This window comes from Mus caroli, unplaced genomic scaffold (assembly GCF_978045245.1).
Source record: "Mus caroli unplaced genomic scaffold, Mus_caroli_1 scaffold_5, whole genome shotgun sequence".
Classification (NCBI taxonomy): Eukaryota; Metazoa; Chordata; class Mammalia; order Rodentia; family Muridae; genus Mus; species Mus caroli.
Window position 1 is genome coordinate 155,237,643 of NW_028227260.1, and position 20,520 is coordinate 155,258,162.

The 20,520-nt window shown below is 40.6% G+C and overlaps 1 protein-coding gene and 1 non-coding gene across 4 annotated transcripts; both read right to left on the minus strand.

Annotated features, from left to right (window-relative positions):
• Positions 1–240: 240 nt before the first annotated feature.
• Dkc1 (dyskerin pseudouridine synthase 1) lies at positions 241–13,584 on the minus strand. 3 transcript variants are annotated; one of them, XM_085838326.1, is made up of 15 exons: positions 13,448–13,567; positions 12,677–12,741; positions 12,208–12,294; positions 11,116–11,207; positions 10,705–10,889; positions 9,251–9,315; positions 8,626–8,752; positions 8,087–8,217; positions 6,687–6,830; positions 5,027–5,147; positions 3,744–3,862; positions 3,136–3,239; positions 2,243–2,318; positions 1,226–1,357; positions 241–858 (listed from the first exon to the last, which is right to left on the minus strand). In XM_085838326.1, the coding sequence occupies exons 1-15, from the start codon at positions 13,461–13,463 to the stop codon at positions 793–795; spliced, it is 1,530 nt and encodes a 509-aa protein (XP_085694452.1). In that variant the 5' UTR covers positions 13,464–13,567; the 3' UTR covers positions 241–792. The 3 variants fall into 3 exon arrangements, with proteins under 3 accessions (XP_085694452.1, XP_085694453.1, XP_085694451.1); XM_085838327.1 differs by lacking the exon at positions 1,226–1,357 and having other exon boundaries at positions 13,448–13,579; XM_085838325.1 differs by lacking the exon at positions 241–858 and having other exon boundaries at positions 960–1,357; positions 13,448–13,584.
• LOC115030162 (small nucleolar RNA SNORA36 family) lies at positions 7,683–7,800 on the minus strand. Its single transcript, XR_003835785.1, has one exon. It is a non-coding gene; the product is annotated as a small nucleolar RNA SNORA36 family (small nucleolar RNA).
• Positions 13,585–20,520: the final 6,936 nt, after the last annotated feature.

Sequence of the window (20,520 nt, forward strand, 5' to 3'; positions counted from 1 at the left end):
AAGAAATTTAAAAGTAGCCAAAGGAAAAGCAAATTCGAAATAGGACATAAACCCCAGACTTTTAATAAAAATATTCTCACTTTTGCTGCCAGTCCAAGATTATCATAGTAAATCTAACAGGAATACTTTAAAAAAAAAAAAACTACAAATTACATCCTCTCAGCAATGAATAATTCCATTCTTTAAAAGAAAACAAATACAGGAATGCTTTGGCTTCCATAAGAAACACAAGTAGCCATATAGAGTTGGAGAAATCCTGTTGTACACAAAAATACAGAGTACTAGGCTAAACACTATAGATCCCACCAGACAAAGTTAATACCTGAATAGAGCAATCCTCATAGAACACCGGAGATAAGAGTTCCCCGGTGAATATAGTTCTTTTTTTTTTTTTTCATTTTTTTCTCACAGATTATTTAGCAGATTTAATTTTTACAAACTTTTTAAAAAAGCAAAGTAGGAGAGGACTATCTATGGCATTGTTGAAAATGCTCATTAGTAAATAGCTGCAGATAGTTACTAGGCCATGCCATGTCTATCTAAAGGTGTGGCTTCCTCAAGCAAGCAGAGGGGTTGGTGGCAAAGGCCTGATTTTATCTCTCATATCCTTAAAACAGGACAGGATGGGATGAGATGGCCACACCAGCTAGCCACTGAGGTCACAAGTGGCAGCTAAAAGTGTACCAGAACTTTCTACTCTGGGACCTCTGTTCTACTCCCTCAACAAAGTTTTTCCAATAAGGCTTTTTTATTTCTCTTCCCAGCTGGACATGCTTCCAGAAGTGGCTTAAACTATTCAGACATCTCTTCTACTTTTACTTTCTTCTTCTTCTTTTTCTTTTTGGTGGTGTCACTGTCCTAAAGAAAGAGAAAGTAAAAGTTCAATGTACCCACTGACAAAACATTTATGACTACTGTTCCCAAAAGAAATCTGACAAATTGCACAGTCAAGTCTGTTCAAAAATCTAAAGACATTTGGGGTTAAACAAATTTTGCCTGTGACCTTCTCAGTGAAGTCTTAGATCTACTTAATACACCTTCCCTACCCAGCAGCAACATAATTCAACCATGATCCACTGTTCTGAAAGGCTAGGTGCCCCTACTTCTGTGTCCAAGAAGGTAGACAAGGCAAATCTAGAACACAGGGCAGCACCAAAAAAGGCAATGGTAGGAACCCCACTCTTGCACAATTCCTGTCAAAGGCACACCCATGGTTCACACATACCCCATCTCCAGTTTCGCCCCCACTTTCTATCACAGTTTTGGGCTTTTTATCCTTCTTACTCTTCTTCTTTTCCTTCAACAGGGGAACTGTTGGAGGGGTCTCATCACTTTCACTCTCACTGTCCCACTTCCTCTGCGGGGGTGGGGGGGGGGGTGGGTAGAAAATCACATGAAGTTAGAAATGTAGGAAGTTACCAAGAAAGATTCCAAGTATATTCAATGGTTTTGTCTATAAACTTGAATAGTGTCTGATTTTTTAAAGACAGTATCTCACTAAATAAAAATATAGTAAGCCATGGGGCATGATGAATGTGCCAAAGCAGCTTTGCGTATAAAAGACCCTGAGAAATTGTCTCAGCGACCCAGCTCCAAGACCTAGAAATATGCCCTAAGGTGCTCTTTGACAACTTACAAGTTCCACCCATATAGTTCATTACTAGTCACTCAAGACAGCAAACATACCATTTGGGGCTCTAATGACAGTGGCCCCCAGCCTTGGGAATCTAAGTTACTACCACATGCTTCACTCTTGTCCTTTAAACAGTGAGTTAGCATGGACTAGAAATATTTTTTGGTGTCTGACAATTCTGTTCCTTCTGAATTTCAGAGGCCTCTGCTTTTAACCCAGGGTAGTGTCAAAATATGTGCGACACACATTCCACACAAGGTTATTCCACTCTACACTGTGTCACAATGGAGGTAGGAAACAAGGTAATTGATTCTTAAACAAACATCCTCAAGTATGAGACAGTGTGTATAGATCACTGCATGGATAGGCCTGCCTTACTTGCTAGGACATGTGGCTAGACTACCTTAAACACTTAGAATTATCTGTTTAAGCACACTTCTTTCTTTCCTTTGTTGTTTGTTTTTGAGACAGTGTTTCTCCATCTGTCCTGGAACTCACTCCTGTAGACCAGGCTGCCTTACTTCTGTCTTGAAAGTGCTGGGATTAAAGGCATTCGGCCACCACCCCACCCAGTTTGAAGCAAGCACCTTTCAAACAGATGCCACTCACTTTTATGTTTACTGCTTCAGCAGCTAACTGAGGGGCTTGTACTGCTTCGGTAACCAGTGTGTTCTTGCCAGAATCACTGAAAGACAAAGGTAATATGAGGTTAAATTCATAGGAGAGTTTTCCATGGTGGTCCTATTATATCCTGTAATATCCCTTGTTATTCAATGATGCTGGGCAAACCTAAAGCCCCCAATTAAAACACTGATGCTAGACAGAAGAACCAACACAGAAGAACCAACACAGAAGAACCAACAGTTGGTTTTACAGATTGATTATCTCCACAGTCCATGCCCTGACTACTAGTAGTTACTGACCCAGGTTTCAAAGAGCCAAGCAAGGGAAAGACTGAGCTGCATTAGGGCCTGTGGCAAAGCATTTAGCAGTTATCCAAATAAAACCTTCCATCTCCCCTTGGCTGTGCAGTTTCCTGAACTCAAGTGTACTACATTACCCCAGTCCCCCAAAGCCCATCCTTACCACCCAGGCCCAGATCCAGAACTTTGAGGTGGTCTACTTCAACATCTACCCCATCTATGAACTGCTGCAGCACGTAAAAGGGCTGGTCCTGCAGATCCAAAGCTGCAGGATCTCCATGACATGGGGCACCAACAGAGAGGAGTCCCAGTGAGGATCCAACATTGATAGTGTAGCAGAAGCCAGAGGCCTCAAACCAGTCCAATGATTCATTGCAAGTAAAGTTGTGACACACTGTAACACACTACAGCTTCCAAAACTTTTTTCCTTATGGGGGTGGCAGTTGCCTTGGGCAGAGGATGGATATGAAGGGATGGGGAGATGAGTGGGATTGGTGTGTATGATGTGAAATTCACAAAGAATAAAGTTAAAGAAATAAAATAAAGACAATGGAATAAACCAACAAACTCCATCCTTACCTATAGTCAATGTAATCCTGTTTCCATGTGGCAGGGGTATTGTCTGTGGGTTTGCCATGCTTGTCCAGAAGGCCCTGCTTGATCATCATCTTCTTCTGACTTGCCTGGAAGCATTCCAAACATTAGACTACTGTCAATACAGGAAGTAGCCATTATGATTATAGACTACAGCTTAGACCCAGTCTGCATAGACTATCACAAGCAAGGTTTCTTACATATTCTCAGCTTCACACCCCTTACAAAATGTCCTGAATCATTTGTTCCCTCTTCTCTTATTGTCATCAATCTCTAACCTATTCTTCACAATGGCTTAAGTGAAAAAATCTTGCCCAGATCCATTATGAAGTTAAAACTTTCACTGTGGATACTCTAGGAACGAAGAGACCACTCCACATTTTTGACAGTCATAGTTCACAACCCCAGTGAGATAAGTAATGCCCAAAGGTTTCTCTTAACTAGAGTGAGAATCTCTGAAGTCTAAGACAGGGCATGCCTCTGCTCACTGACAATAATCTAGAGCTTCAAATATGGTAAGCAAAGAACTGCATTTGTTGGTACTTATTAACACAAATATAACCCAGGAAGGGCTATAACCTAGTATCACTGACCTTTGGACCTAAACCCCACTTGCGAGGATAAGTGTCTCTTTCCATAATCACCCTCTTTATTTTGGCTACTATACCATGGTCACAGGTAGAAATCACTGCTGTAGTCATCAATGCAATTGCTGCAGGGATTAGAAAGAAAAAAAGAATATTTTGGTAATAAATGATTTCTACTGGTTTATGCCTTTTTAGAACTCTTTAAATCCTAAGCTCTATTACCTTAACTGGGCTTTCCTTTGCTCTGAATGTATGGAAAAATGTCTCCATCACAGAAAGAAATACATAAAGTACTTAAAATACTGTTAAGCTTAACAAACTAAAATACACTTTCCAGGTGGTGGTGGCGTACTCCTTTAATCCCAGCACTTGGAAGGCAGAGGCATGCAGATTTCTGAATTCAAGGCCAGCCTGGTCGACAGAGTAAGTTCCAGGACAGCCAGGGCTACACAGAGAAACCCTGTCTCGGAAAACCAAAAAAAAAAAAAAAAAAAAAGAGGTCTCTAAAATACACTTAACAAAAGCAATTGAAGAAACACCTAACAAGAAAAAAACAGGTGCAGGAATGACACACCACCCTCAGGTTTATAGAACAAACATTTCAAATTTTTAGAATCTCTGTTCTGCTATATATCAGAATGGACCTTTCACAGGTGCCTTCTCACAGAACTGATACAGGGACCCTGGTGACATGACTTTTTTTTCTGGTGAAAATTAGGATTATTAAATGAACAGCTTGGACTTATTGAGAAAGCCACAGAGCACTGCAAGTTGCAAGGGATAACCAATTCAATAGTAGTTAAACGTTTACACTGATAACACCTGATGGTAATAGTAGTAGCTCACACCTTTAATCCCAGCACTCTGGAGGCAGAGGCAGAGGCAGGCGGAACTCTTTTGAGTTCAAGGCAGCCTGCTCTACAGAGTGAGTTCCAGCACAGCAAGTGCTACAGAGAAACCCTGTCTTGAAACACCAAAAACCAAACGTCACTGATACTAACTACAAGTTACCAGTCAGCAAACCAGGAATGAACTAAAGGCTCTCCTTTAATCATCACAGACAACTGTCACTACTTACTTGGGGAGTTTCACTAGACAGCCAAGAGCATATAAATGTATACTTCCTCTTTAATCTGTATTCAACTAGCCATTCCCTCATACAAACCCCAAGAGATACCATGATTATATAAAATCAAGGGACCCTGACATGGGACTGGCCCACAATAAGTCTAGCTTTGATGATGCAGAGATTCAGTTCCAGAAATAATGAGGGCTACTCCCTTCCTTACCCATGCAGATAGCTTCCCCCTTAGTAGTAATGACCACAATCTCCTGGTTGACCTCAATGCCATCTTCATATCGAAGAAGACCAGGAAGCATGATCTTGGCCCCATAGCAGATTGCATTCACCTATGGAGATAACACCACACATGAGGGCCAAATGCTATCCATTATCCCCTTTCCACTTCCATACCAGAATAGAGGACATAGCTTTATAGTGGGAAGTAGGACTAATAACACTGATAGTCCACTGACTACAGTGGAGTACAAGAAAACATAGACCAGTAACAAAAACCTATCATGTGCTAACACTACTCTAAAATTTTCACATATGCTACAAAATACTAAAGAAAACTTTACAGGTGACTCAGCAAGTCTGGTGGCCCATCCATATTCAATAAAAGATGGAAGGAGGAAACAGACTCCACAAAATTATACTGAACCACAAACATACATCATAACACATACATAATAAAAATAAATGTTACCCCTCTTTCTTCACTGATCTATACAAATAGGTTATTAAACTCTACTTTTATCATGTGGCCCATGAGCATCGTCATCACACATAAAACAAAACAAACCCTGTCTTGGGGGCCAGAGAAATGACTCAGCAAGTAAAGGTACTTAGCCTAATGCCTGACTACCTGAGTTTGATTCCTGAAACACACATGGTGAATTGAAAGAATCAACTCCCACAACTTATCCTTGACTAACCTCCATATGCATGTGTGCACACATATATACTGGATAGCATTCGAAATGTAAATGAAGAAAATATCTAATAAAAAATTGAAAAAAACAAAAAACAAAACAAACAAACAAACAAACAAAAAAACCCACAAAAGCTGCCTCAAGAGTTTTCTATCACAGTGTTCCAGAGAACTGCTCTTGAATCTTTTTCAGGAAAATATAATGCACTTACTAGAGATGAAGCAATAAACACTCAAAACAACTTGCTAAGAAAATTATACCAGGCCTGATAAATCAAATTCACTCAACAAGATCTCTTACTGACCATGTTCTAACTTCTCTTTAAAATCACACAGAAGCCAACAATCTAACCCAGCACAATAAAGGTCCATCACATTTACATGATTATGTGGTTAAGCTTTCTTAGTTTCTGTTAGTGTCATACCTTAATATACCTCTTAAAATTTTCTGAAAACTACAAAGATTTCTGAAGTCTTACAGATATTTTTGATTTAAATATGCATAAATATCTAACAACAAACTGCTACACATACAACAATTTATCTTTCAAAAATTCTATGCCTATATATTTACTTAATTTTTAGGACTATTTCTGATTTATAAGATAATATAGTAAATATAGGATATGAGCTGACAATGAGTTCAATGAAGTCTGGATTATACTGTCTCAAATGATAATGTGCTTCAACAGAAAAAAGCAGCATTTCATTGAAATCCTTACAGAGTAAATAACATCTCTGAAATGCTCCAGGCCCAACCTTTACCTATTGAAACAATTTGTTATAGTAACAGCCAGAAGAAACAAATTAAAAGAGGGCAAATTCTAGATATCACTTGGGGGAGGAGAATAACCACAAGGAAAATAAAAATACGATAAATATGATTTTACAATGCTAGCATCTCATCTTTGGAGACACATGCTCTGAAAACATTGACTTTTACCCCATAACTTACTGCACTATCTTTCATAACCAGACGTTTATGAGATGTCAACAGCTTTTCCAAAGGGTAAACAACACGCCGCAAGTAACTCTCATCCTTATGGTTATCATACAGCCACTGAGCATCGAGTACATCATGCATTGTCACCATGTGGTCCTGAAAGGCAGTAAGATATTAAACTCTGAGACTTCATACTGTATATCTTCTTCTGTCCATCAGACTCCTAAGCTTTTTTTTTTCCCAGACAGGGTTTCTCTGTATAGCCCTGGCTGTCCTGGAACTCACTCTGTAGACCAGGCTGGCCTCGAACTCAGAAATCCACCTGCCTCTGCCTCTCAGTGCTGGGACTAAAGGCCACCACACCTTGCTGACTCCTAAACTTTTTACAACTAATATAACTATAAATTGTCTTTTAGTCCAGGCTCATCATAAGTCTTTAGAATCTCCATAAAATATTTGTACATGTTAACAAATTAGATCTAAGCAGGCACTCCAATTTTTTTGTACTGCTTGCGATGGAACCCAGGTGTTTACAAATGGTTGCCAAGTGCTCTAACGCTGCATTAACACTCTCAAGCTCTAAGCAAGATTGGCATAGGTAGAATAGGAAAGAAATGTATGAACAGAGTAATACTCTCTACCCAATTATTTCTTTCTTTCTCCTCCTCCTCCTTTATTTATTTATTTATTTATTTTTGTTTTTCTGAGACAGGGTTTCTCTGTGTAGCCCTGGCTGTCTGTCAAGGAACTTACTCTGTAGACCAGGTGGCCTCCACCTGCCTCTGCCTCCCAAGTGCTGGGATTAAAGATGTGTGCCACCACTTCCCGGCTACCCAATCATTTATTTGCCAATCTCTTATTTATTTTTAAAAGACTTTATCTATTTTATGTATGAGTACACTGTAGCTGTCTTCAGACACACCAGAAGAGGGCATCGGATCCCATTACATATGGTTGTAAGCCACCATGTGGTTGCTAGAATTTGAACTCAGGACCTCCAGAAGAGCAGTTTGGTGCTCTTAACTGCTGAGCCATCTCCCCAGCCCCATCTTTGCCAATTTCAATGTCCCAAAGTTTAATTCACAGAACATGAAAGCTTCCCTGAACTGAACTAAACAATATGAAATCTTTCCTAAGATGTAAAGCAGACAGAGTTCTATGTATGATTTCTAAAGCCCTCTAGTCGTGAGTCCAGCGATAGTGGTGCACACCTTTAATGCTAGTACCAGGGAGATAGAAGCCAAGTAAATCTATGAGTTTGAGGCCAGTCTGGTTTATAGAGGGAGTTCCAGGACAGACAGGGCTACACATAGAAACTGTCTCAAACAATAAATAAACAAACAACACAAGAAAAAACATCAAAAATCCCCACAAAAACCAAATCCCAAACCTCTAGTCCCACAACTGCATACCTTTTCATTCATGACTCCAGAACGCACCCTCCGAAGTTCCTGCATCTGACCACCAACTCCTAGTAACAAGCCAAGGTGTACGCATAGTGTCCGAATGTAGGTGCCAGCTTCACAGCTTACCCAAAAGATTCCTAAGACAAACACCACACACACACACACACACACACAGAGAGAGAGAGAGAGAGAGAGAGAGAGAGAGAGAGAGAGAGAGAGAGTAAACACATGATTTTCTTTTCAAACCTTGGGCATGGTGGTGCCCAATTTTAATCTCAGGTGGCAGAGACAGGTAGATCTCTATTGAGTTCAAGGACAGCTTGAATTGCAAACAGCAATTTCCATAGCAACCAGAGCTACTTAATGGAGAGACCCTATCTAAAACAAACTAATAGAAAGACATAGGGAACAGAAATAGGGAATAGAGTATGACTACACAATGTACTCAAAAGCTTCTACTACTAACAAGAGAATCCCTGATAATACATCCCCTACCTGCTTGTGGATCTAAAGCAATTCAGCTTGATATATATCTAACAACTCACCTAATCTTCTTTCAGGATCATATTCTATCATTTTGCTCTCGTAGATAGTCCTCACTCGAAGCTGCCTCTTTACTGCAGCAATAAGTGGGGGTCGCTGAAACAGGGCACCTGTCAGAGTTTCTAGGGCCTAAGAACAAAGCACAAATAAAAAATTATGTGGGCTCATTTTAAAATAAGACAAAGGGGCATATTTAGGGAGTTTAAGAACATAACTCAAAGCCGGGCATGGTGGCGCACACCTTTAATCCCAGCACTCGGGAGGCAGAGGCAGGCGGATTTCTGAGTTCAAGGCCAGCCTGGTCTACAAAGTGAGTTCCAGGACAGCCAGGGCTATAGAGAAACCCTGTCTCAAAAAAACAAAAAAGAACATAATTCAAATACAAAGTTTTCTTTCATAAAATTAGTTCAGTTTCTTCTTTTTCAACTACGAAGGGATAGCTCAGCACTAATCAGAATGTCCTTCACAGAAAAAGCATGGCTAGAAGGCATCCCTAACACCAGTCATCCATCACCCAGGAATCTAGGACAGCCCATTCAAAGAGCACAAGAGACACTAGCCAGGAGAACTTTCCTGGAGTTCAGAGACCCAAATCAAAGGTATGCTCCCTACAAGTTATAGACTTACCCTAGAAAGCTGAGTACCCCCTTCAATAGCATTGTGCAGCCGGACAATTCCAACATACTCTTTGCCTGAAAAAATGACAAAAGAGTAGTCAGGTGTGGCCACTGAGTTTTCTGTTTTACAAATGTTCTATCACTGCCACTTTACATGGCAGAAGCAGTAGGGAATCCAACGTCTGTTTCAGTAAAATCTGTACTGACAGACTTAATGTAGATAGAGAAAAGAAATAAAGACAATTTTTTTTGGATCAGGAATAGCCCATGCCATGGCTATAAAGTAAACCCAGAAGTTTAGAGGCTGAGATGGGATAATCGAGATTTCCACAGCAACATGAGCTACACAGCAAAGCCTTGTCTCAAAAATGAAAGAATGGTCAGACAGTGGTGGCACACGCCTTTAATCCCAGCACTTGGGAGGCAGAGGCAGGTGAATCTGAGTTTGAGGCCAGCCTGGTCTACAGAGTGAGTTCCAGGACAGTCAGGGCTATATAGAGAAACCCTGTCTCAAAAACAAACAAACAAACGAACAAACAAACAAACAAAAAAAGAGCCGGGCGTGGTGGTGCACGCCTTTAATCCCAGCACTGGGGAGGCAGAGGCAGGCGGATTTCTGAGTTCGAGGCCAGCCTGGTCTACAAAGTGAGTGCCAGGACAGCCAGGGCCACATAGAGAAACCCTGTCTCGAAAAACCAAAAGAAAGGAAAGGGTGGAAAAAGCTCGCTCACGTTCACACACACATTTTAATGCTCAATGTGATGGCAGACACAGAGGGAATACCTACTGTAGAGTCTAACAGGAAAATACCTTGTACTTTAAGCAGAATTTTCTTAAGATGAAAATGGGGGAAGGATACTTGAGATAGAAACATTAAAAACATGACCTGAGTTAAGAAGCAGTAAACATGCCAGGTGGTGGGAGCGCATGCCTTTAATCCCAGCGCTTGGGAAGCAGAGGCAGGTGAATCTTTGAGGCCAGCCTGGTCTAGAGTTCCAAGACAGCCAGGGTAAACAGAGAAACCCTGTCTGTAAAACCAACAACACAATAAAGAGCAGAACCAGCAAGCATACAAGTGACATGCCCCAGCACTAGGAACAGGACAGTTGATTCAATATCCACATGCTTAGTGTCTCAAACTCTTAAAAAACCACCAGATTTTGGCAGAGAACAACAGAAACTAATTCACACTCATGCTTTAAGATTTTATTTTCTGCCGGGTGTGGTGGCACACGCCTTTAATCCCAGCACTGGGGAGGCAGAAGCAGGCGGATTTCTGAGTTCGAGGCCAGCCTGGTCTACAGAGTGAGTTCCAGGACAGCCAGGGCTATACAGAGAAACCCTGTCTCAAAAAAAAAAAAAAAAAGGATTTTATTTTCTAAAGAAATAGTTTCTAAGAGCCAAAATGTAGAAGTGAAACAAGTACAGAAACAAGTATAGCCCCCTACTCTCTCTTTTACAAACCTGCACTCTGTTGTGATTTCACCAAACGAGTGGCTCGTTCAATGCACACAATTAAACAACCAGTCACTTTGGGATCTAGTGTGCCACTGTGGCCAGTCTTCTCTACCCGAAGTATTCGTCGGATCCAGGCTACCACCTCATGGGAAGAGGGGTTAGAGGGCTTGTCAAGATTAATGAAACCTGTCCTAAAATAGAAAAAAAAAAAAAAAAAGAGGTAATCACCTCCTGTTCTTGTCTAAAAAAGTAGCATTAAGACATAAAAAGAAAAGCAAACCACATATTTAGGTTATATATTCAGGACAAAGCTGTTCTAAGCTGCCACTACTACTCCCTTGAATAACTAATAAATTCAGTGAGAGCATCAGTTTCAAAAGAATTTCAGTTTGGACAGAGCTTTTTCACCATGCCTACCTGATATAGTCCCCAATCTCCCTCTTCAGAGGATTTGAACCACAAGGAATAGGTGTATAGTGTGTTGTCCTTACATTTAGCTTATCAAAATTCTAGAAAGCAATAACATAAGTTTAATAACATATCAATAGAAGTAAAACAAGAGTCAGTAAATAACACCACCAACCACTGTAGCCCTTCACGCCCACAAATGTATGTTGTTCCCATTATTAATGGCACACTACTAAGCCTTCCTATATACTGGGGAAAATTGCAATACTAGTAACTCACGGCACTTGAGAACAAACTTTGCAAGTTATCTTTTGACTTCTACATGTATGTCATGTAGAGCATGCACCCCCAACATTCCACCCCCACAGTGTAATAGATGAAATAAAAATTTATATTAAAAACTCTTCTTTGCTAGATGTCTCAACTTTATAGCTGGTATCCACTTTGTGAAAATTATAAATTTTAGTTCAACGGGTTACTCAATATCACTATTTAAATCCCTAAATAATAACCTATAATTTCTATGACATGCAACCGTGAACTACTAAGCATGCTTCATAGAATACCTCCTATAACTCCCAACACATCATCCTAAGAGAAAATATCATAAGCAACTAATAGATTCAGTGAGGTTAAAAGAACCATCTGTAATGGGATCCAATGCCCTCCTCTTCTGGTGTGTCTGAAGACAGTTACAATATACTCACATAAAAGAAATAATTGTTATAAAAAAAGTGGCCTAGGATCACATATAATCATATTTCAAAGGCGTCTGGCTTCAAAACCCATGTTCTTAGGCACTGAAACAGTCTACGGGAGTTGATTTCAAAAGTGCAATTGTCTAAAAACTAACAGCAATTAACATTTTGGTGACATACTATATTCCATGCTACATCATTTAAAGTTTTCTAAATGTAAAATATGTTGGCAGTGAGCATTCCTTTTTTGAGACAGGGTCTCTTTATGTAAACTAGGCTTGCCTGGCCCACTGGAATAAAGAGCATGCAACACAACACCCCAGCAGTAAGCATTCTTTACTATTAGCTTTTTAACTAGAAATAATATGGAATTCAAGCATCCATCTGATACACAGAAACATACCTTTAGTAACAAGGGCCACTGAGAAGCGTCTAATTGAGCCACTTTGGATTCTGGTTTGATAAGAAATTCTTCAGCAAGTTGTATTTCCTTCAATAGAGCAGAAACATTTTCTCAGCTTAATTTTGGAAGTGCATGCCTTTTAAACAAGAGGAAAGGAAGGGTGTGATTTCTGAAACCCAGGTCACTGAACTTTAGGAAGATCAAATTGAATCCAAATATTTTAACAAAACCATGGGTCTGCTGATGGAATAAGGAAGAGAAATTCAGGGTCAATAGTTCACCATTTAGTATGCCACGGATGTTAGAAAATTTCTCTGGGAGTTGTATGATTTCAGGTTTTTGCCCGTTCTACATAATGACCACTAAGTACTAGCATATAGATTGAGAACATTTAAAAACATTTTCCCCCTTTAATGTGCTATTTACTAAATTATCCCAATCAGTCAAAGCAAAGTAAATTCCTACTCACGGCTACATCTTCTTGTAATGGCTTCCGGTCTTTTTTCTTCTTATGCTTCTTTGGGAATGTAATTACTACAAGAAACAAACTCAATATTTGAAGATTTTGAAAACTAAAACCAAAGTTTAAAATTAACTCTAAAATCGGGACAAAGAAAACATTTTAAAGTCTGACATTACTGGAGAGAACTTACGTTTGTGAGGCCAAGCACTAGGATGGCTTGGCTGGTAAATTACTCTAGCACGTGTTGGCTTCCCTTCGGGTTCTCCACGTGGCTGTGGCAAGGCCAAATACTACTTAGGGAAGCACTTGTTCACAGGCTGGAAAGTTTCACAAACGACCACTGCACTGTTCATAAGGGCTGTGATCTCTTAAAATTTTTCTTGTAGGTCTGAGTTACACTTGCTTCCAACTCCTCTGTTCCTTTCCTTCCTAACCCTTGCTCTGCACCTTTGCTACCCTCATTTCCATAATGTGCCGCCTAGTGCCAGCAGAAATTCTACCGCGTCTCCTTATCGCGACACAGTCGCCTCCATGGCTGATGCCTTTGGGAGGGGATCCTGGTAGAATCTTTTGCACGAAGCCAGGACCTAATGAAGCCTAGTCACTGGTCACGAATGCGTGCATTCACAGGTAGAGCCAAGAGCCGAGTGGTGAGACAACCAAACTGCGAGCGGGAACACGGGGAACCGCGGGTCACGATGCAATCTCACTATAACTAGCTCCCGGTTATGTCGGAGACCCCACAGGTTTCATGGCACGGCCACCAGCACCTCTTACCTTCTGCATCCGCCATCTTGAACTGCACCGCGTGCGTCCCGCCCAAGCCGCCACAAACTAAGAACCACAGACTCCTATGGTGTGAGACCCGTCCGGGCACGTCACTAGGCCCCGCCCACCGTTGCACCGCCCCTAGCTTGCTGATATAAAAAAAGGGAAGCAGAGAACGGGAGGAGGGGGGCGGGATGGGGTGCGGGGGCGGGAATCTCTACGAACCCGCGGACTGTCTACTCAATCCCATTGGCTGATTCGGCCACGGATGAGATCGCACATGCGCCTGGAAGCTCCCCACCCCAACCCCACACTGACACCCCTCAGCGGAGCGCCTTGGAACCTTGGCCAGGCGTCTGCAGTAACTAGAGCGGGTGGGCGTGGCCTGTACTGTACCCTCCTCCAGTCTAGCTTCAGCTTCAGCATTTGGACATCCTTCTTAGCCCGCTAAAAATAGTAGCTGGTTTTAACTCACACAGACATTTTCTGCTTGCTATCATGTCAGTTTCAATTGAAAAAGACATTGAGGTACACAGTGTCAAAGTGAAAACTGTTTACTCCTTGAAACTCCTATTAAGTTATGGCTGTATTGGCCAATAGGAATTGAGTGCAAGCCTCGTGTAAACTTTTAAATTTTCTAGCAGCTACACCAATCTAAAAAGGTTAAAAGTGATTCTGGTAGTTAATTTTACATAACCCTGCAGATCTGGCATGTTATTTTAATATGGAAGCAATATGCAGCAGTGTGTAATGTTTTGCTTTTTTCTGTATGAAGTTTTTTTCCAATGTGTGTTTCACACTTAACCTGTACATTTAAGTTCGAATTCCACAGCCTGGACATCAAGTGCAGAGCTCTAGTGGCTGAGATATGTAACAGCCAGAAAGTAACAGCTCTAGGATTGAGCCCTGACTTTTGTCGGGTAGACTCTTCTGGCTGTTAATCCGAGCTACTGCCTTTCAGATAAGATCTCTGGAATATCCTCCTTCACCCTGTTTCCTATTCTACCTCTGTAGATTCTTTTGGCTTTCTGGATTCATAACCCATATCTAGTGAATTTGATAGATCATTAGTTATCTTCATTGTAGATGGAATCATTTGCCAATAGCTTTCCAGTTAGTTGTTGCTGACAAAAAAAAAATAGTATTTATTCTTTTTCTTCTGATCTACAATGCTAAAAGCAGATTTTTTTCAGTTTTCTGTTTGTTTGTTTTTTGGGTTTTTTTCTTTTTTACTATGACTTACAATGGGTTTTTATGTCTTTATGGAATTCATTTTGCTAATAGTGGTAATGATCAGAATTGACTATTAACAGATAAGACCCTTAGAATTAAATGTTATTTTATAATGCTCCCGTGATAATTAATAGGGTGAGTAAATCTGAAGTACTCATTTGCCATTTGTCCAGTGCCTTCATCTTTGTCCTGTATCTATGCTCAAATCTTTTGGGAGAGATTTTGCTTTCGGAGAGTTCCAGAATCTGTGGATTTTTCTTCACTCTTACTTCTCTAACCATCATTATAATGTCTCTATTTCTCCAGTAGCTTCCTGTAGTCCCAACTTTTTCTACTTTCCTTAGATTGTCTTAATAAGCAGCCTGAAAGTACCATTAAATTTAGGTCCTGTCTATGCTTAAAATACTTTTTAAGGGTTGATGATAAGGTTCAACAGTGAAGTGCTTGCTGAGCATACACAGTGTTAGCATTCTGTCTAACTTCCTCCCCAGAGTTAACTGGCAACAGCCAGGTAGGCCTGACTCACTATAAAAGGGGCTACTTGCCTCCTCCTCCCTCTCTTAGTCTTTTGCTCTTCCCTTCTTTTCCTGCTCTGTCCCTTAACCCATCTCTTCCCACACCCTTTGCCCCTCTCTCTCTACATGCTTATGGCTGGCCTCTACTACTCTCTCTCTCTTCCTTTCTCTGTCTCTACTACCCTCTTAACTCCCTTCCCCAGGGGGTAGGGATGCCTTGGCATGGACCCACTGAGACATCCCCTTCCCCAACACCTGACCACACCTCCACAGAATACAACCGCCCCCCTCTCTCTCTTTATCTTTTTATAAACACATCACCCAAGGCCTTAGCCTTAGGCTTGATTACCAGTATTATAAATAAGTAAATAACAAAAACAGACAAAAAATGAGTCCTTTTAGATTTCTCACCTTAAGTGCTGTGGAAGATTAAACTGGGGTTTAAGTCACTTAATACAGCTGGGTGTGGTAGCACACACTCTCAGAGGCTGAGGCTGGCAGATCTCTCTGAGTTCAAGGCCAGCCTGGTCTACAGAAGGAGTTCTAGGTCAGCCAGGACTACACAGAGAAACCCTGTCTGGAAATAAAAACAAGACAATAAAATAAAATAAAAACAGAAAAAGAAAAAGTCACTTGTTATAGGGTCTCACACTGTAGTCCTGAATAGCCTGGGGCTTGGTTTATAGATCATGTTAGCCTTGAGCTCACAGATCTGTCTGACTCTGCCTCTAAAGGCATGTCCCAACATGAGCAGCTCTACCAAGGGTTTTTTTAAAGGACAGACATTTTCTGAAAATAGCATTATGATTATGGTTGTAACAGACTCCCTGGCACACTAATAGGGAGAGGGGCCAAGCCAAGGTAATAAAGGTAGCAAATTTCCAAGATGTCCTGCTGCTTCTTCCTCACATTTCCGACTGGAGACAAAATCCTGACAAATTAAAACAAAGCCTTTGTAAGATTTTGCCTCCCATAAGGAAGGCCTTCTGCTGATGGACTGGTCAACAAATTCCAGACCAGATCAAGACAAGCCATGTAACAACTATAGACCAGGGCTGGAGAGATGGTCCAGTGGTTAAGAGCACTGACTGCTATTCCAGAGGTTTGAAGTTCAGTTCCCAGCAAGAACATGGTGGTTCACCACCATCTGTATTGGGGTCCAGTGCTCTCTTCTGGTGTGTCTGAAGACAGCTACAGTGTATTTATATACATTAAATAAATCATGTCTTTTAAAAAAAAGACAGTTGCACACCAATCAACCATCCTATCTTTCTTCAAACCAACTGTAAATTAGGCAAGGAAAACTCTTCAGGGACCTAGAAACACCTAGAAGCAGCCTGGAGAAGAGACTGGATTTTTGCTTTCCTAATTTGCAGAGGATCTTTTTCTCTGTCTTCTGTGTATATCTGCTGCATGTGTGTGTGTTTCCTAACACACAATAAATGCCTTTCTTCAACTGCTGGTTCTGCCAGTGCATGAGATTTTTCCACTGCTACCTTCTGTGCTTCAGATTTTTCTGCCTTTTAATTCTTTAACTGACAGAGAAAACAAATTCAATCAATATCTCTAAATTTTATCAGTTGCACAAGATTTTAAGAATTGTAGAATGTTATCATTATTACTGTTTTAAATACTTTCAGTAGCAATCCAGTTTCTTACATTTTTGGTTCAGGCTGCGGACAGAATTTCTGTAACTATGCTCAAGAGCTCACTTGCCTCTTTAGAGTGCAAGGCTTATATTTGATTTACTACTATTCCAAATTATATATAAAGCTCAGTGAATTTATAGCTTTGTTGATTCTCTACCAGAAATAAAGGGCACCTGGGAAGTTGGGGAATTAGCAGGTTCCCTACTGAGCCTCCATTGTTTGAGTGAGTGAGTGAGTGAGTGATGGATGACAGCAAAGAAAGAAAAGTTCATTCCCCTCAGGCAGATTTTCTTAAGCCAAGAGTTAACCTCTGCTTTGCCCCAGGACACAATTTAAAAACCTAGAAGCTGCAGGAGAAAATAAATGTGTTTGAAAACAATCTTAAGAGTTTGTAAATGTGTGTCTCTGCACAGGAAAACAAAAAATCCAGTCTCTTCTCAAATACTCGGGATTTAAGTCTCTGAAGTTTCCCTCTCCTAATTTAGGGTTGGTCAGTTTGAAGAAAGATAGAGTGGTTGATTGGCCTACTGTTTTGTAGCAAGCCCTGAACCAGCCTTGAATTTGTTGAGCTAGTTCACCAGTAGGGTCCCACAGGTGGGAGACAAAGGCTTACAGGGCCTTTGTTTTAAACTGCTAGGCCTTTGTCTCAATTCAGGAGTGTGAGGAAGAAAACAAGCCATCTTGGAAATTTAACACTTTTGTTGCTAGTCATGGACCCTCATCCTATCTGTGTGCCAAGAAAAGTATCTTAACACCTGATGCTCTCCAGTTTCATCGATTTTCCTGCTAATGCCTCAATTCCATTTCATTCTTCCTTAAGGCTGAATAAAATTCTACTGTATATATATATATATATATATATATATATATATATATATATGATCTCTATCTATCTACACACACACACATATATATATATATGTATATATATATATATATATATAAAATCACATTTTCTATATCTATCTGTTGGAGACATATTAGGCTGATTCCATAACTTGACTTTTATAAATATTGCTGCAATAAACATGAGTGTTTAATTATCTCTGTGATTCACTGATTTAGATTCTTTGAAGTATAGTCCTAACTGATATAGTTGAATTATATGGTAGTTCTTGTTTTAGTATTTTGAGGGAAGTCCATACAGATCTCCGTAGTTGAAAAACTAGTTTATATCCCTACCAGTTCCCTACCAGTGGTAAATAATAAGGGTTCCTCATTCCCCAGGTCATTACCAATATTTGCTGTCATTAATATTTTTGGCCCTAGACACTCTGACTATCCTAGATGATTGCCTGAAGGTGTCAGTGGAGTCCAGATGACAATAAACATTGATTTGATTTTTGTTGTTTTGTTTTGTTTTTTTCGAGACAGGGTTTCTCTGTATAGCCCTGGCTGTCCTGGAACTCACATTGTAGACCAGGCTGATCCTGAACTCAGAAATCTGCTTGCCCTCTGCCTCCCAAGTACTGGGATTAAAGGCGTGCGCCACCACTGCCCGGCAATAAGCATTGATTTAAGAAAGTATTTTAGCCTAGTTTAGTGATGAATGCCTTTAATCCCAAAGGCAGGCAGAGCTTGAGTTCAAGGCCAGACTGGTCTACAGAGCTAGTTCCAGGACAGACAGGACTACATAGAAAAATCCTGATTTGAGCCGGGTGTGGTGGCACACCCCTTTAATCCCAGCACTCGGGAGGCTGAGGCAGGTGGATTTCTGAGTTCGAGGCCAGCCTGGTCTACAGAGTGAGTTCCAGGACAGCCAGGGCTACACAGAGAAACCCTGTTTCCAGAAAGAAAAAAAGGAAAAGAAAAGAAGAAGAGAAGAGAAAAGAAAAAGTGTAGTACAATAAAAACATGATCCAAAAAAACCCCAAAACAAACAAGCAAACAAACAACAACAAAACAAGCCAGCAAGCTGGGCAGTGGGTGCACACCTTTAATCCCAGCACTTGGGAGGCAGAGTCAGGTGGATTTCTGAGTTTGAGGCTAGCCTGGTCTACAGAGTGAGTTCCAGGACAGCCAGGGACACACAGAGAAACCATCTCAACAAAACAAAACAAAGCAAAACAAAACAAAACACCCAAACAAAAACAACAACAAAAAGAAACAAAACAGAACAAAACAAACAAACAAACAAATGGGGACTGGAGAGGTGGGCTCAGTGGTTAAGAACATTGATTGCTCTTCCAGAGGACCTTAGTTCAATTCCCAGCAACCACATGATGGCTCACAACCATCTGTAGTGGGACTCTATTCCGGTATGTCTGAAGACAGGGACACTATGCTTATATTTATAAAATAAATGAATCTTTAAAATTTATAAAAATTATAAAAAACAAGTAAAATGTAAAGCTATGGCCAGGTGTGGCAGCACAACCCTTTAATCCCAACACTTGGTAGGCAGAGACAGATGGATCTCTATGAGTTCAAATCCAATATGGTCTACAATGAGAGTTCCAGGACAACCAGGGGCTACATAGAGAAAGCTTCTCTCAAAAAAACAAAACAAAAAACAAAACAAACACCCCCCCAGAAAACAAACAAATAGACTAATAATAAACTGGACTTGATTGAAATTTAAACATTTTGCTCTACAAAACACATTGTTAAGAGTACAATAAAATATGCTACAGACTGGGAGAGATATTTTCAAATTATGTAATCTGACAAAAGACTGTGAAGGGAGCCAGGCAATGGTGGGTCATGCCTATAATTCTGACATGTGGGAGGCTGAGACAGGAAAATTGACATGAGTTCAAGGCTAGTATGGGCTACGTAGTGAATATCAGGCCAGCCTAGGCTACAAGTAAGGATTTATTGGATTATGGTTCTTTGTTTTGTTTTGTTTTGGTTTTTGGTTTTTCGAGACAGGGTTTCTCTGTGTAAACCTGGCTGTCCTGGAACTCACTCTGTAGACCAGGCTGGCCTTGAACTCAGAATAAACTTTTTTTTTTTAATTTTTAAAGATTTATTTATTTACACATGTCATAGGGTTTTACTGATGTGAACAGATACCATGACCAAGGCAACTCTTATAAGGCCAACATATATTTGGGGATGGTTTACAGATTCAGAGGTTCAGTCCAATATCATCAAGGTGGGAGTATGGCAGCATCCAGGCAGGCATGGTGCAGGAGGAGCTGAGAGTTCTACATCTTCATCTGAAGGCTGCTAGCAGAATACTGACTTCCAGGCAGCTAGGATGAGGGTCTTAAAGCCCACACCCCAGTGACACACCTACTCCAACAAGGCCACACCCTCTAATAGTGCCACTCCCTGGGTCAAGCATATATAAACTATCACAATACATATGTGTCTTTGTGCATCACATAACTGCTCAATGCTGTCAAAAAATCAGAAGAGTACATCAGCTCCCTTGCAACTAAAGATACAGATGATTGGTAGTTATGATGTGGGAGCTGGCAATTGAAACCTAGTCCTTTGCTCTTGCAAAAGGACTAAATCAGCAAGTGTTAAATCACTTCTCCCTGTGTGTGTGTTTTCATTTTTAAAATTTATTTATTTTTATTTTATGTATTTTGACTGCATGTATGCCTGTGTGAGGGAGTTGGATCCCCTAGAAGGATAGTGACAGATGGTTATGAGCTGCCATGTGGGTGCTGGGAATATTAACTGCTGAGCCATCTCTCCATCCCACTGTGTTTTCTTTTTTTGAGACAGACTC

Coding starts and splice junctions, on each gene's coding strand:
- Dkc1 (XM_085838325.1), bottom strand. Junction 10,890..11,115: donor GAGATTGGGGACTATATCAG/GTAGGCATGGTG, acceptor TTTCTATTTTAG/GACAGGTTTCATTAATCTTG. Junction 3,863..5,026: donor GGGGGAAGCTATCTGCATGG/GTAAGGAAGGGA, acceptor TAATCCCTGCAG/CAATTGCATTGATGACTACA.